Source organism: Phocoena sinus, chromosome 10 (genome assembly GCF_008692025.1).
Source record: "Phocoena sinus isolate mPhoSin1 chromosome 10, mPhoSin1.pri, whole genome shotgun sequence".
Lineage (NCBI taxonomy): Eukaryota > Metazoa > Chordata > Mammalia > Artiodactyla > Phocoenidae > Phocoena > Phocoena sinus.
The window spans coordinates 97,128,219-97,144,207 of NC_045772.1; the positions used below are offsets into that span (position 1 = coordinate 97,128,219).

General features: G+C 50.8%; 1 protein-coding gene across 3 annotated transcripts in view; it reads left to right on the plus strand.

Moving 5' to 3' along the window:
- The first annotated feature begins 3,009 nt into the window (after nucleotides 1–3,009).
- Nucleotides 3,010–15,989, plus strand: part of VWF (von Willebrand factor) — a 136,660-nt gene continuing 123,680 nt past the window's right edge. For 2 of the 3 annotated variants that reach the window (XM_032646290.1, XM_032646289.1), the window contains exons 1-4: nucleotides 3,010–3,261; nucleotides 4,424–4,478; nucleotides 5,938–6,102; nucleotides 15,853–15,955. In XM_032646290.1, coding sequence (XP_032502181.1) covers nucleotides 4,424–4,478; nucleotides 5,938–6,102; nucleotides 15,853–15,955 — 323 coding nt within the window. In that variant the 5' untranslated portion in view covers nucleotides 3,010–3,261. Of the gene's footprint in view, nucleotides 3,262–4,423; nucleotides 4,479–5,937; nucleotides 6,103–15,852; nucleotides 15,956–15,989 lie in introns of those variants that run through there. The other variant, XR_004351871.1, reaches the window with a different exon arrangement.

Genomic DNA, 15,989 nt, shown 5'->3' on the forward strand with positions numbered 1-15,989 from the left:
GGGTATTTTAGAAATACCTCTGCTTTCTTGACCCAGGAGTGGGATAATTCTGTGGCATGTGTCTTAACCTTTCTCCTAGACTTTCCTCATGGATGAAGCTCAGCTGACCATGTGGTAGCTGGCTTAATAAACACCTTTTATTGGCTGTTCTCCCTTCCCCATATCATATCTCCACTTGCCTGCCAGTGTTTCCTGCTTTCCCAAATAAATTATCTGCACTAAAATCCTCAGGGCCTGCTTTGGGGTTGGGGGAGGGAGTGCCATTCAAGCTAAGGTAGCGTGGATGGGAATCTACATTGAAGGACATATTCTCAGTACTTCTTTTTGGATCTTCTCCTTCTATCGTTTTTTATCTCCTTATAATTTCCTAAACTCCATCTTCCAGCACATTTTTCTTCCAAGATGTCTGGTGTTTGTACTGGAATTTTAAAAATTAATTTACTATATATTTTCACTTCTATAAGTTCTTTTTTAAAAATTTTTTTATTGGATTATAGTTGTCTAAAAGTTCTTTTTCAAGTCTTCCTCTTCTTTTCTAGCGATGTTTTATTCTTTTGTTTTCAATTCCTGCTCTTTAGTCTATGATTTCTTTCTTTCTTTCTTTCTATTCTTTCTGTGTTGGGTCTTCGTTGCTGTGCACGGGCATTCTCTAGTTGCAACGAGTGGGGGCTACCCTTTGTTGTGGTGTGCAGGCTTCTCCTTGCCTTGGCTTCTTTTGTTGTGGAGCACGGACTCTAGAGTGCATGCTCGGTAGTTGTGGCGCATGGGCTGAGTTCCTCCTTGGCATGTGGGATCTTCCTGGACTAGGGCTTGAACCTGTGTCCCCTGCATTGGCAGGCGGTCTCTTAACCACTGTGTCACTAAGGAAGTCCCTAAACACCTGTTTTTAATTTTCCTGAGTATATACCTAGGAATGGAATTGCTGGGTAATATGGTATTATATGTTTAACTTATTGAAGAACCACCAGACTATTTTCCACAAGAATTGCACCATTTCACATTCTCACCAACAATGTACGAGGTGAGGGATTCAAGTTTTCCACAATCTCTCCAACACTTTTCACTTCTTACTATATCCATCCTAATGAAGTGTGAAGTGGTATCTCGTGGTTTTGATTCACATGTCCCTGATAACTAATGATGCTGAGCATCTTTTCATGTATTTTTTGGCCCTTGTGTATATCTTCTTTGGAGAAATGTCAATTCAAGTCTTTTGTCCATTCTATTTGGGTCATTTGTCTTTTTTTAATTTATTTATTTTATTTATTTATTTTTGGCTGCATTGGTTCTTTGTTGCTGTGCGTGGGCTTTCTCTAGTTGCAGCAAGCAGGGACTACTATTCATCGCAGTGCGCAGGCTTCTCACTGCGGTGGCTTCTCATGTTGTGGAGCACAGGCTCTAGGCATGTGGGCTTCAGTAGTTGTGGCTCACGGGCTCTAGAGCGTAGGCTCAGTAGTTGTGGTGCACAGGCTTAGTTGCTCCACGACACGTGGGATCTTCCCAGACCAGGGCTTGAACCCATGTCTCCTGCATTGGCAGGCAGATTCTTAACCACTGCGCCATCAGGGAAGCCCTAGCTGTGCTTTTAAAGAACATTTGATGGGACTTCCTGGTGGTCCAGTGTCTAAGACTCCATGCTCCCAGTGCAGGGGGCCCGGGTTTGATCCCTGGTCAGGGAACTAGATCCCACATGCTGCAACTAAGAGGCACATGCTGCAACTAAAAGAGCCCATGTGCTGCAACTAAAGATCCTGGGTGCCACAACTAAGACCCAGTGCAGCCAAATAAATAAATATTAAAAAAAGGAAAAGAACATTTGTTATATTTAACACAGCATTTCGAGATGTTTTGTAGTGGGTGGATTTTCAGGTTATCTAGTAAAAAGAAAAGTTGGAAATGGAAATCCTTAAGTGGCCTTTCTGCTATATCATGCTAATTCTGCCTCTTCTGCCACTTCTTTCTTGGGAACATCTTCCTCTCCTGGGGCAGTAAAGGGAGTGGTGGGGTGTGAGGGGTGTGCATGGGGTGGGGGAGGTTGGGGACAAAAGGTTTCCCAGACTCTTAGGGCAGGTGACATGACATGAGAAGCAGCAGTGTGGGCTTCCTCACTGAGATGTGTCTTAGGCTGCCTGTCACAGAGCCTGGGGTCCCGGCATGAGAGTCCCCATCCTCCTCTGTTTTATTGGCTACCTCTTTTAGCAAGAATTAGTTTAGCAGTTGATTGAGAATTAGGCTCCAGGGAATTAGAGGTTGGGAAGAAAGATTGGTGTGTGTGGTGTGTATGTTTGTGGTGTATGTGTATGTGATGTGTGGTGTGTGTATGGTGTGTGTGTGGTTCATGTGGTGGTGGTGTGTATGTGCGTATGTTGTGTGTGTGGTGTGTATGTGTGTGTGTTGTGTATATGGTGTGTTTGTGTGTGTGTGTGTGTGTGTGTGTGTGTGTGTGTGTAAGGTCAGGGAGGAGTGAGGGCAGCAGAGGTGGTTGGAAGTGTCTTCGGGAAGAGTTCTAGCATCTGACGGTCCAGCCATCATTTCAGAAAGGCCTGGAGTAGTGACCAGGCCCCTCATCTTTAACTTGTCCATTCTCTGGGCCAGGACCCACACTGACAGTTCCCATCAGGGCTGGAACCGGATCACTCACACCTAGCGGGACAGGATGCATCAGCTCTCTCCTTCCTCTAAACACGGCTGCTAAATTGGCTCAGGCTGAGGTGTTTTTCCAAACTTCCCTGGAGTCTGGCCCTGGAAACCGGATCCAAAAGTTCAGTTGCTCCAGTCTGGATTCTTCCCTGGCCTGCACTGGCCTGCCCCGGACAGCCAGCCTTCCTGGTCCTGCCGTCTGTGGGGCACTGTCTGAGGGGGGACCCGCGCCTGTGTAGGGGCGCCAGGAGGGCCAGGCAGCTCCTTAGGGCAGCTGCTAGGAAGCCTCCCACCAAAGCGTTCAAAGCCTTATCGCCTTGGAGGTGTTTCTAATACCGTTTCCGTTCATTGTTTCCTCTCGGTCATTAGGAGGACGCCTGTCCCCTGTGGTGGCAGCTCACAGCTATTGTGGTGGGAAAGCGGGGGCTGACGGACGTCACAGCTTGGGCTTTATCTCCCCTCGGCCCAGGGTGTCCACAGCACGGGGGTCACTCACCAGCAAGACAGTCCCAAGCCACAGAAGGTCCTGGAGAGCATGGCCTAGGTCTGGTGGCACCACTGCGGAGGCTGAGTTTCCCGAAGGACCTTGGGGTCACCCACAGTCCCCATTTGCAGGGGAAGGTATGGTCTTTGGGGAAGAGGGCTGGCTCATAGTGGGAGGAAGATGCAGGACTGATCCTCACCGCTGGGGAGCTGGGGTTCTCCATCCCTGGACTAGCTTGGAGGGTGATTCACAGCCAGGGACCCTCTAACGCTACCTCCTCCACTTGCCTCTGGAGGTCCTGGGGCTGCTTATGCTACTGCCTGGGCTTTACTGCTTGTAATACTTGACCAGATGGGACAGGAATGAGCTCTGCCCTCACCTCTGGGTACCTTCTGGAAGCAGCCTGATGTACCTGTGTGTTGGGCACCTGCTCCAAGACCAAGCCTTGGCCATATCAGACATTAGAGTGTTCCTTCCACAGATACATCATGGATGGGGTTTTCCTCTCCCTTGTTTGGCTGGATGGGGCAGTGGGCGGTAAAGGAGCTCCCCACCCCCAGGGAATCTCAGGTGACAGACTCTGCACTTAATTTTGCTGCTTTTCCAGAGGAGGGAGCTGTGGCTGGGGCCCTAAGGCACTCGGAGTATGCTGTGCCAGCCAGGGTCAGTTGTCCTTTTCTGGGGCGGCCACACCACAGGGAAACTTGCCCACCACCCAGGCTTGCTGGACTCCTGTCTATTTATCAGATCAATTCAGCAAATGTTGCCTGAACACCTCCTGGGTGCTGGGCACTGTGCTAGGTGCTGGGGTGGGGATGAGAGCGGAGTTGGTGTACATTGTGGGTGATTGCCCAGAAAGCCTGGTTCCTGAGTGTTCTCAAAGCCTGGTGCCCATGGTAGGAGCAGAAGCAAGACAGTTCCTACTCCCCAGTTTGCTGCCGAGCATGAAAGGATGAAGAGGAGGAGGGAATGAGGTGCCCCCGGCTCTGAGCGGCCGCAGGAGCTCAGGGGATGACACCTGGGAGCGGGTGGAGGCCAAGGCAGGGCTTTCCTCTCTGTGTGCAGCAGGGACCACTGTTCGAGGAAGGATGCCCGGGGTCCTGGATCACAGTGATTGTTACTCTTGGGCCTGGCCACAGGCTATTTTGGGGACCAGCAGTCCATGTTTAAGGGGCAAATGAGAGTGATTCTCTTCTCTTGCTTGAAAAAAATTCTCCCTACTTCATGCATGGCCAGGAGCACATAGCAGCCACCTGTGTGGCCAGTGATCGCGAGCTCAACTCTCCTGCTTCTCCTCAGATGATCCCTGCCAGGCTCACGAGGTTGCTGCTTGCTCTGGCCCTCACCTTGCCAGGTAGGTACAAAGGTGCTGCTGCCACTCTTCACTCCTGCCTCAGGGCCATTGGGAACCACCCCCTGCCAGGGATCTGCAGGTATGTCTGGAGCCCACCTGTGTGCCCAGCCCCACGTTCGGCTCATGCTGGGGCTGCCGGAGTCACTGGCTCCCTGGTTAATTCCTCTTATGAAGGTTCTGCAGAGCCCACTGCCCTGGACTTGTGTTTCTCAAGGACCAGGTGCCTGTCAATGTCTTCTCCAATTGGGGAACTAAGAAGCACCAGGGCCACACAGAACAGTCCTGTATGCTGGGGATGGAGGATGGAGAAGAAGGAATCCAAGACTTGGGGAGATTATTAGCTTTAGAATGGATTGTGGAGCTCATCTAGTTGTACAGGTGTATATCTGATAGTAGCGATGCAGAGACTGAGGGTCAGAGAGGAAAAATGACTGCTCCAAAGTCACATAGAACCCAAATCAGAGGCCAGCTCTCCTTCACTGTACAACACTGCCCTCCTTCCCGCACTGAGATGCTGAGTCTGTGAAAGGCAGGGGGGACCCTTTTCTGATCTTAGTCTCCATTTAGATGACTAGGCCAGCAGCATCCAGCCTACTGCACACAGGTTAGTCTGGGGCAAAATGTACATTCATCATACCCTCTGCATCTTCCTACTAGGTGTGTTCTGTGCCAGGGGATCCAGAAAACTTAGAGATTGACAGCTGTGGTTTCCACCTGCCAACACACACACACACATACACACACAGTGTGAGAGTGGCAGGAGATAGCATATGACCCTGCAGGAGTCAATACTTCACAGATCCTATGTGTCAGGCACACAGGTTGATCTGTTCAGAATTCAATATATTCAAGATACACCAGTAGATTAATGTAGAAGGATGCTCAGTACAATCTACGTACATATCAGAAAACTGGGAAATGCTAGAACCTATACCAAATACACTTAGATGCAAAGTATAATGCAGCCACCAAAAATGTTTTGGAAGTACGGCGCGATACATTCTTTACAATATATTGAGACAAACACGTTATAAACAGTTCGCCCCGCATGCTGACAAATTTGCAAGAAGTCTGTAAGTGTTTATACACAGTAACATAGAATAAAAGACAAACGCTAAAACGTCAACTCTAGTTACTGCGGAATGTCGGCTACAGATGATTTTAATTTCTTTCTGTTACTCTTCCATAGTCTCCCAATTCTCTCTAATGAGCACGCAGTACATTGAAAATCAGTGAACATATGTCATGAAAATGAATAGGTTTCCTGAAACACAGTTCCTCCATTATGGCTGGGTCCTGGGTCATATTTTGGGGCTGAAAGCAACAGCTTTATTGCCGTTGAGGATGGAAAGTTCTTCCCCGGAGCCTAATTTCTAACAGACGCAGCCTCGTTGCTACCAGGCTGCAGTGGTTTGGGCTGGGGGTGCCAGCTGTGCTCACGTGTGGCCTTTCCCTCCAGGGGCCCTTTGTGGAGAAGGCACTCTTGGCAGGTCATCGATGGCCCGATGCAGCCTCTTCGGAGGTGACTTTATCAACACCTTTGATGAGAGCATGTACAGCTTTGAGGGAAGCTGTAGTTATCTCCTGGCGGGGGACTGCCAGGCACACTCCTTCTCTCTCATAGGTGAGTCCGGGCCCTGAGGGGAGGAACTCAGAGGCGGGTGGGGAGTGGGGACAGCATAGCTCAGCCCTGGCAGGTGAGGGCCTTGGGGATTGCGGGTTGGGATTTCCTACTCTTAGGACAGTGCCTGAGCGGAGAGCATGGTGGGGAACGGCCTCTCCATGACATGGGGATTCCCTCGGCTTCTCCCTGGGCCTCTACCCGTGGGAGCCTGGTGGATGGAGAGAGTCTTCGCGCTTCTCCAGTGGTTGAGTCTGTTGCTCTGGGTCCAGGCGATGCTCTGGAAGCCCCGAAACATCGAGACGATTGATGACCCAGAAGGTGGTTTTTAATAGCAAAAGCCTGTAGAAAAGGGAAGGAAGGTTGCATGTTCTGCTGGAATTCAGTTACCAGCTGATGTTGAGCACCTCCGGTGTTCCTGGCAAAGTGCTGGTACCATGCCCGTGTTATCTCTGCCCCCGTGCAGCAGCTCTGAGATGTAGGGGCAGGTACCGTCACCCCCCTTCACACATGAAGAACTGAAGCCCAAGGAGGTTGCATGATCCTCCCAAGGGCTGTCGGGTAATAAAGGAAGAGCTGGCTTTCCATCCTGGGCTCGTCAGGAAGGAGGACCTTCCTTCTGTGTTAAGAAGAGAGGGCACTTTGCAAGGCTGGGAGTGGGGCTGGAGGCAGTGATGGAACACTGTGGTTTGGTGACCTTCACAACAATTAATGAGATGTGTGTGGTGCATGAGTGAGGGATGCGGCAAAAACCAGCAAAGGCGACGGAGTCCTTAGCCTTGGTGGGGCGGGGCATGTGGAGGGGAGATGGCAACAGACAGACCTACACTGTTACAGCAAAACTTTTCGTGACAATAGTTATAAGGAGAGCGAGGAAAACTTTACTCAGGACGGACCAGTGCAATGGAGGTTTTGCAGTAGAGGGGAGAGATGGGCCCCACTCCGAATATAACAAAGACGAGTGGGGACTTATAGTCAGGGAGCTGGGTGTGGGTTGCTGGTGGAAAACGACTAAGAGGAAACATCCGGGATCAGGGGGAATTCTGGCTAAACCAACTTGACAGGATTCTTGCTGAAGGGAGGCTGGGGTGATACGATGTCCAGGGTGGGTTACAAGGAGTATGATCAGATACTGAGGGTAGGGAGTTTTCACTAAACTGACCCAGCTGGACTACGCAGGCCCAGGACAGAGTCCGTGGGGGCACCTAACCGAGGAGAGGGCTCAGAGGAGCCAGGGAACTGGTCAAGGAGAGCATCTTGGTCAACACCCAGACCCTCACACGAGATGCAGGCTGTAGGGATCTTGGGCTGTTAACTCCATCAGTCAGGAAGGATGGGAGCAGAACCCTCTGTGTCTACCGCTGGGCGAGGCTCTGCTTGGTTCCTGAGTGAGCTGACAGCTGGCCTTAGCTCTGGGTTCTCCTGCTTCTTTTTTAATTAATTTTTGGCCATGCCACACGGCATGTGGGATCCTGGTTCCCCAACCAGGGGTCGAACCCGAGGCCCCTGCAGTGGAAGCGCGGAGTCCTAACCACTGGACTGCCAGGGAAGTCGCATGGGTTCTCCTGCTTCTCTGGCTACCCCCTTCCTGCCCTGCCTTTTTCCCACCTGCCCTGCCTCTGCTGGAAAACCTATCCCAGTGTGACTTGAGTAGTCTGAACTTCACTGCAATGCCATTTCCCCTACTCCTCCGTGAATCCCTCAGGGCAAGGACCATGTCACGTTCATCTCTGTTTCCTTAGCTCCCGGGGGTCTCTGTCATCACCGAACGGGGGATCCAGGAAGCGCGGTGCTCTGCTGTACCGAAGAGCTGGCCTCACGAACGGCACGCCGTGCCGGACCTTGGAGGAGGGGGTCTTGCTTGGGCAGAGAGGACCGGGAGGATACCCCATGCGGGGGGGACAGAGGAGCACAGGGAAGGCTCTGGAAAGGGTGTGTGTTGGGGCCGTGCAGCCCAGTGGGGAGGTCCTTGTGCTGGGAGCCGTGGTTCCCTATTTCCAGCGCGCATCAGGCTCACCTGGAGGCTGGTTAAAACAGATTGCTGGGGTCCTCCATCCCTCCCACCTGCCCAAGGTTTCTACGTCAGTGGATCTGGAGCGGGGCCTGAAATGTGCATTCTTAACAAGTTCCCAGCTGCTACTGCTGGTTTGGGGCCCCAAGTTGGAGAAGCACAGGCCTGGGGAATAGTGGAGTGCAAGACTGGGTCATGGGGGCAGGCTGATGGGGCTAGGGCTTGCTATCTGATGGGGGAGTTTGTTTCTTGATTCAGCAGGCAACGAGGGGCTAGTGTAGAGCCTCAGCAGAAACTGGTTCTTTGCCAAGATGCTTCTGAAAGGGAGAGAAGCGGGATGCAGGGTGGCCTTGGCCGTGGTAACCAGGTGGGTGATGAAAAGGACCAGAGACACCCCTAGTGCATGATGAATTGAGGAAGTCATCCTGAACTCTGAACTCTGGGAGCCCGTCTTGCTTCAGAGGCAGCAATGGAGAGAAGAAGCACCCCCTCACCTTCCCTGGGAAGCTGAAGGCCCCAGGTCCTTCCTCCTCAGGTGGTCCCAGTGTTTATTTCTGTGGATTTCTCCACCTTAAAAGTCACAGTGCATTTGCTTTGCTTGCTTTTTAAGAGTCCACATGTGAGATCCTACAGCATTTGTCTCTCTTTGTCTTATTTCACTTAGCACAACGCCTCCAAGGTCCATCCACGTTGTCGCAAATGTACCGTGGGCACTTGGGGGCATGTCTATCAAAGTCAGGGTAACACTGACCCCTCTGCCTCACATCCACGCAGGTTGGTGTCAGAAGTCTGGCCTCTCTGGCCATCCTTCTCTGGGTTTCAGGGGCCAAGGAGGAATGGAAGGGCTCTCTAGTTCAGAGCATCTCTGTGGGATACCCCCTCTGCGTCCTCCTTTTCTTACAATTTGCTCTTGTCAAGTGTCAATTTTCTGGCAGGTAGTTGGCTTAAGTCAGGCTGTAGATCAATCCCATTTCAATGTAGATTGGTTTAATTCCCACCCAAAATCGTGCTGCTAACATCAGAGAGCATGGGCGGCTACTTTTTCTGTTTTTTAGGGGTGGGAGGGGGGTATTGGCAGGAGAGGGATAATCTGAGGAGCTGAGCCCGGCAGGGTGGGCTGGCACCGCTGCTCCGGGGGCCGGAGGTGCCAAGGGGCCCAGCACCCCTGGACGCTGCCTTTCCATCCTGCAGGCACGGCTGTGCCCTCCCACACGTCTCTGCTCTATTGTTCTCCAATGACATCCTGTTTCCTGGCTTCTAAATCGCAAATTCCCGTTCCTCTCCCGTGAACCTTGTTCACATCCTGGGTAAAGTGTTTGTGTCCGAGCATCAAGGGCCACCTGGTGCCAAGGCGAGGCCCCTTGTTCTGATGTTGGCTCCCGGTCCGGCAGGCTCCATCCAGGGTCCCAGGTCAAGGCTCCTAGCCGGCCAGCACGGGGACCCGGGGGACCCGGGAGAGACCTCGGGAGTTCTGGTGGCCCCTGAGCCACCCTGCGGGATGTGGCTCCCAAAGCAGCCCCAAGAGAGCCACGGACACCCAGCAAGGTTCCCCAGCGTGAGCCTCTGCCTCCCTATCAGTATGTGGCCAGGTCACTCCAGATCGCTGTCGTGCAGCTTTCGGACAGTGATCGCCTGCATCAGAATCACAGGAGTGGAGGATGGAGCGTTTGTTAGAAACAGAGTAGTGACTCCCACACTCTAGACTCAGAGAAAGCACTCGGGTCTGACTCTGCTCCCAGCTGCCCCCTGCTTCCCTGAATGCTCCTCGCTCACCTGGGGGAGGCCTCAGTTCCTGAATTCAAGAGGCCAGACTGGAGATGGGGCCGCGGGAAGAGCTTCCCTATAGCTCGCCTCTGGGATGGATGCCTCGCCCGTCTTCCGGCAGTTACAGGAAGTGCGGGCCTGCAGGTCTGCAGACCGTGGGAGCGTCCTCCCGCCCCGGGGCTCACCGGCAGTCTCTTTTCTTTTTTTTGACCGCACCTCGTGGCTTGTGGGATTTTTAGTTCCCTGACCAGGGATTGAACCCAGGCCCTCGGCAGTGAGAGCGCGGAGTCCTAACCGCTGGACCGCCGGGGGAGTCCGTCGCTGGCATTTTCTAACGGCTCATCTTCCTAATGGCTGCACATCGTCAGATGCCCTCCTGAGTTCTGCAGGGAGGGAAGGAAGCAAATAAAACATAAGGCTGATGGAGAGTTCTGTCCTGCACTAGTGGTTAACTGAGTCCTGAGCACTCAGACGCCCCGTTAGGTGGCTTTGTGTTACAAAGGGAGGTTTGCACTTGGAGTTAGAAAACCCTGATGTGGGCTCTGCCCTTGTTAGCTGTGTAAACCAATAGTTCTCAACCAGGGTGATTTTTTTTTCCCCCAGAGGCATTTGGTTGTGTCTAGAGACATTTTAGATTGTCACAGCTTGGGGGGTGGGGTGGAGGCTAGTGTCATCTGATAGGTAGAAGCCAGGGATGCTGTTCATTATCCTATGTGCACAGAGTGGCCACCACAACCAAGAAGTATCTGGCCCGCAGTGTTAATAGCGCCGAGGTGGAGAAAGCCTGTTGTAAACTTGGGCCTCAGTTTCTCCAACTGTAGAATGGAGTCAGTACAGATCAGTGTTTTGCAAACTGACTCACAACATATGGGTCATAAAATGAATGTAATGGTTGTAACCAGCATGAAAAAAAATTACGTGGAACAGAATAGAAGACATCAGAAAGTACCAGAGCGCCTGGCACAGGGTTAGGGTAGGGATGTTACGTGAACTGTGTATGGTGCATGCGCTGGGTCATGAAGTTACTGGCATTTTTACTCCGCTTGCTGCGCAAAAATGTTCTTTTTTTAATTTTATTTTTTATTGAAGTATAGTTAAATTACAGTGTTGTGTTAATTACTGCCGTTCAGCAAAGTGACGGTTCCATATTCTTTTCCATATTCTTTAGTTTATCACAGTGCGTTGCATATCGTTCCCTGTGCTCTACAGCACAGGACCTTGTTGTTTAGCCACTCTGTATTTAATAGTTTGCATCTACTAACCCCAAATCCCCAATCTTTCCCTCCCCCGACCTCGGCCACCACAAGTCTGTTCTCTGTTTCTGGGAGTCTGTTTGTTTCCTAGGTAGGTTCATTTGTGTCGTATTTTAGATTCCATGTATAAGCGATATCCTGTGATATTAGTCTTTCTCTTTCTGACTTACTTCGCTTAGTAGGATAATCTCTAGGTCCATCCATGTTGCTGCAAATGGCGTTATTTTATTCTTTTTTGATGGCTGAGTAATATTCCATTGTATATATGTGCCACATCTTCTTTATCCATTCATCTGTCGGTGGACATTTAGGTTGCTTCCATGTCTTGGCTATTGTGAATAGTGCTGCTATGAATATAGGGGTGCATGTATCTTTTTGAATTATAGTTTTGTCTGGATATATGTGAGCAAAAACGTTTCAAAGCCACTTGTTTAGATGGCCTCCAAGCTCCTTCATGCTGCCACGGTTTGCTTTTCTGAAGTCTCCTTCCAAACCTCCCCTTGCTGCCCCTGCCTTGGGGGTGGAATTCCACAGGGTCCTGCAGTTCTGTCCTCACCGAGGGTCCCGATCCCAGCACCTCTACCCCCACCTCCACCAACGGGCTGCTGCCTTACGCAGTGCTGGGCTCTGGGTGCTCCTGGCAGGCTCCTCAGCTTCCCAATGCCATCGCTCCTGGGACCATGCAGAGCCCACCCTTCAAATGCTTAAACCAGCCCCTGGTCTGAGTTCCCAGTCCCGTCATCACTCACCAGCTGTGTGACGATGGGCAAGTGACACTGAGTGTCAGCTACCTGGTGGATCCAGGTCCCACGGGCTGTGGAGTCAGGCTGTACACCTTTTACCTGGAAAAGATGGGGGCTCCCGTGCACCCCAACAGTGGGAGGCTCGGGGCTCTGTCACGTTCTCCTGGCTCCCTTTTGAATGACTTCCTGCTGGAGTCTTGGCTGGCCCAGCCTTCAGGTCCTTCCTTCATAGTGGTAGTGACCTCTCGGCTTCCCCACGGCACCTGTTCAGCCCTGCTTCCCATGGAACAAGTGACTGTTGAGGTGATCTTACATCCTTGAAAGCCTTGAAAGCAACTTCAGGATGGTGGCTCACCCCAAGCTGCCTGATTGCAGGCAGCGTTCCCAACCCACTCTCCGGCGAACACCACCACCCCACCTCCTGCCCCACCCCTGGCTGGCTGCCTAGCTCTCTCAGGCACCCTTTCTGAATCCCCACGATGGGCAGGGAGCACCTTTGAGGAGAGGTGCCCAGGGTCCCTCTCCTGTTTCCAGGAGGGAGATGCCTCCAGCTCAAGGTGATGTTACCTAGTGAGGCAGGGGCAGAACCCTCCAGCCCTCTTGAGCCTGGGGATGGACAGGAATTGTACTGGTGAGGAGGAGGTGGGTTCTGTGGCCGGGAGGAGACCCCAACCTCTTGGGCTCATTGTACCTCTGCCAGCAGGCAGGTGGTGAATGGGGCTCCCTCCAGGCTGGGGTGTGGTGGTCAGGGTCAGCCCCAGCAGAGGCCGGGAAGGGATTCAGTCTTTGGCCCACTGTGAATGTCGAGGGGCCGGGAAGGCTCCTGGGAGGGACCGCAAACTGAAGGCTGTTGCCGGGCTCTCCCATTTGTTTGCGTTTTCCAGCATTTTATTATGGAAAATTTCAAACATACGGAAAAGTGAAAAGACTAGGACAATGGACACCGCTCTACCCACCACTCAGACTCTACCATTAACATTTGAGTGTATTTGTCCTATCACTTATTTTTGTTTTTCTTCGACTAATTTCTTGCTGTCAGAAAGTCTGTTCAACTTTTGAAAGATTTGCTTGCTACAAAAACTGTTGGAAGTGAAAATGCAGTTTGGACAAGACTCCTCAGTGGGATAGGACAAAACCCTTCCCCGCGGTTGGCATCTCTTTTAACCCCTGCCAGTGTTGGTCTGGGGCCCGGCAGATTGTGGCTTGTGGGCTGTGGGTGGTCTCTGGGCCTTTCCTGATGGCCCCTGAGCTACTAACAGTATATCATTCAAGACTCTATTCTTAGAATGGGCTTGTTAGTTACATGCCACGGCCCTCACTAAAGTCTTACCAGAAACAAGTCTATTTTCTGGCTCATTCTGGTTGGTTCTGTGTGTGTGTGTGTGTGTGTGTGTGTGTGTGAGAGTGTGTGTACCAGGTGTCGCTGTCCTCCAGCAGCCTGGGTCCAGCTCAAGCCCTGGTTGGAGGACACCTCCTTCCAGACCTCTGCTGGGCTGTCCTGAGACCACCCTTCTTAGCTCGCTTTATCAGTGGCCCCAGCCGTGGCAGCTGCACGTCACGTCGACAGACCTTCCAAGCCTCCTGCACTTGGTTCCATAGACATTCTTGCCTTTTCTCTTTTTTTTTTTTTTTTTTTGCGGTACGCGGGCCTCTTACTGTTGTGGCCTCTCCCGTTGCGGAGCAACAGGCTCCGGTCGCGCAGGCTCAGTGGCCATGGCTCACGGGCACAGCCGCTCCACGGCATGTGGGATCTTCCCGGACCGGGGCATGAACCCGTGTCCCCTGCATCGGCAGGCGGACTCTCAACCACTGCGCCACCAGGGAAGCCCTTTTTTTTTTTTTTTTAATTAATTAAATTAATTTATTTTTGGCTGTGTTGGGTCTTCGTTGCTGCGCGTGGGCTTTCTCTAGTTGCGGTGAGTGGGGGCTACTCTTCGTTGAGGTGCGCGGGCTTCTCATTGTGGTGGCTTCTCTTGTTGTGAAGCACGGGCTCTAGGTGCGCGGGCCTCAGTAGTTGTGGCACATGGACTCAGTAGTTGTGGCTTGCAGGCTCTGGAGCGCAGTCTCAGTAGTTGCGGAGCACGGGCTTAGCTGCTCCGTGGCATATGGGATCCTCCCGGACCAGGGTTCGAACCCGTGTCCCCTGCCTTGGCAGACGGATTCTCAACCACTGCACCACCCCTTGCCTTGTCTTTTGCTAAGGAGCTGGAGCTACAGTCCCCTGACCCTTCCAGGAGCAGGCACATGTCCTCATTTCCAAGCTTAACCTTTCCACCTGGGTCCCCGTCCCATTTCTTCAGGATCATGAAGGCGTGGCACCCCCAACGCCTTGACCCCTGTTTCTCCCATCTTCCATCTCTGTCTTCACCAGCTGCCCTCATCTTCCCTATTTCCATCAACTTCTCATTCTCAAAGGCTTGAGACGCGGACCACATTGTTCCTTCTGGATCCCTCATCTCCTGTGGCCACTCAGTTATCTTTGAAAACCCATAGCCCAGCACAGGCGCCTGTTCTCCGGACAAGCGGTGGGGTTGTTAGGTCTTCATTAAGCTGCAAAAATGTCTCTTCCTGTTTTCCGGCTTTCATGTCAACCGCCATCACCCTTGCCTCTGCATCTGCCCCTCGCGACGGGGACGGCAGAGACCATCTGATCACGTGTTCGGCTATTCAGACATCTCTAATGGCAACATCTGTGTCCTTATTAAGTTCCCCGCGTGGAGTGGGGCATTTTACCTGTGCTATCTCTAAACCTGTCCCAGAGAAGCGAATTCAGTACAGTGAGGAGACGCACGAATCTCCATTTTATTTATTCTTTTTGAATTTTAACCAAAGTATAGTTGATTTACAATGTTGTGTTCACTTCTGCTGTATAGCCAATTGACTCAGTTATACATGTATTCCTTTTCATATTCTTTTCCATTGTGGTTTATCATAGGGTATTGAATATAGTTCCCTGTGCTCTATAGTAGGACCCTGCTGTTTATCCATTCTATATATACCAGTTTGCATCTGCTAATCCCAGACTTCTAATCCTTCCTTCCCTCCCTTCCCCCCAGCAACCACAAGTCTGTTCTCTATGTCTGTGAGTCTGTTTCTGTTTCGTAGATAGGTTCATTTGTGTCATATTTTAGATTCCACGTGTAAGTGATATATGGTATTTGTCTTTCTCTTTCTTAGTTCGCTTAGTAGGATAATCTCTAGGTCCATCCATGTTTCTGCAAATGGCATGATTTTGCTCTTTTTTATGGCTGAGTTGTATTTCATTGTGTATATATATATATATATATATATATATATGTATATATATATACACACACAACACATCTTCTTTATCCATTCATCTGTTGATGGACATTTAGGTTGCTTCCACATCTTGGCTATTGTGAATAGTGGCGTAATGAACATAGGGGTGCATGTATCTTTTCGAATTATAGTTTCGTCTGGTTATATGCTCAGGAGTGAGATCACTGGATCATATGGCAACTCGATTTTTAGTTTTTTGAGGAACCTTGTAATGTTTTCCACAGTGGCTGAACTACTTTGCATTCCCACAGCAGTGTGGAGGGTTCCCTTTCTAAGAGAACATTTTAAATAACACATCCCAGAGTTCCTGTCACCAATAACCACATTGTGGCTTTGATTCACTGCCTTAGAATGCATCCGACTCATGCTTATTTTATCTTTATACTTCGATTGTAAACTCCCAGAAGGAAGGGGTCAGAATTTTACATTTCTCTTTTGAGAAATATGAGAGACTACTAGAGGGCTATGTATTCAGAGGCACACAATAACTATTTTTAGATGAATGGAAAGATGAGTGAGCCAATGAGATTTTTAGGGACATTTTTGTTGCCCAGTTGTTAGATCTTTGGGGGGAGTTTTCCACTGAGATAAGATTATAGAGATGATGATTATAAATAAATGTATTCACTTTTTTGGGTAATAATTGCTACCCAGTTTAAATCATTCTTTTCTCTTTCAGGGGACTTCCAAGATGGCAAGAGAGTGAGCCTCTCTGTGTATCTTGGGGAATTTTTCGATATCCGTGTGTTTGTCAATGGTACTGTGCTGCAGGGGGACCAGAGGTAAGTCGGAGCCCAGAAATGTCAAATTAGAAGG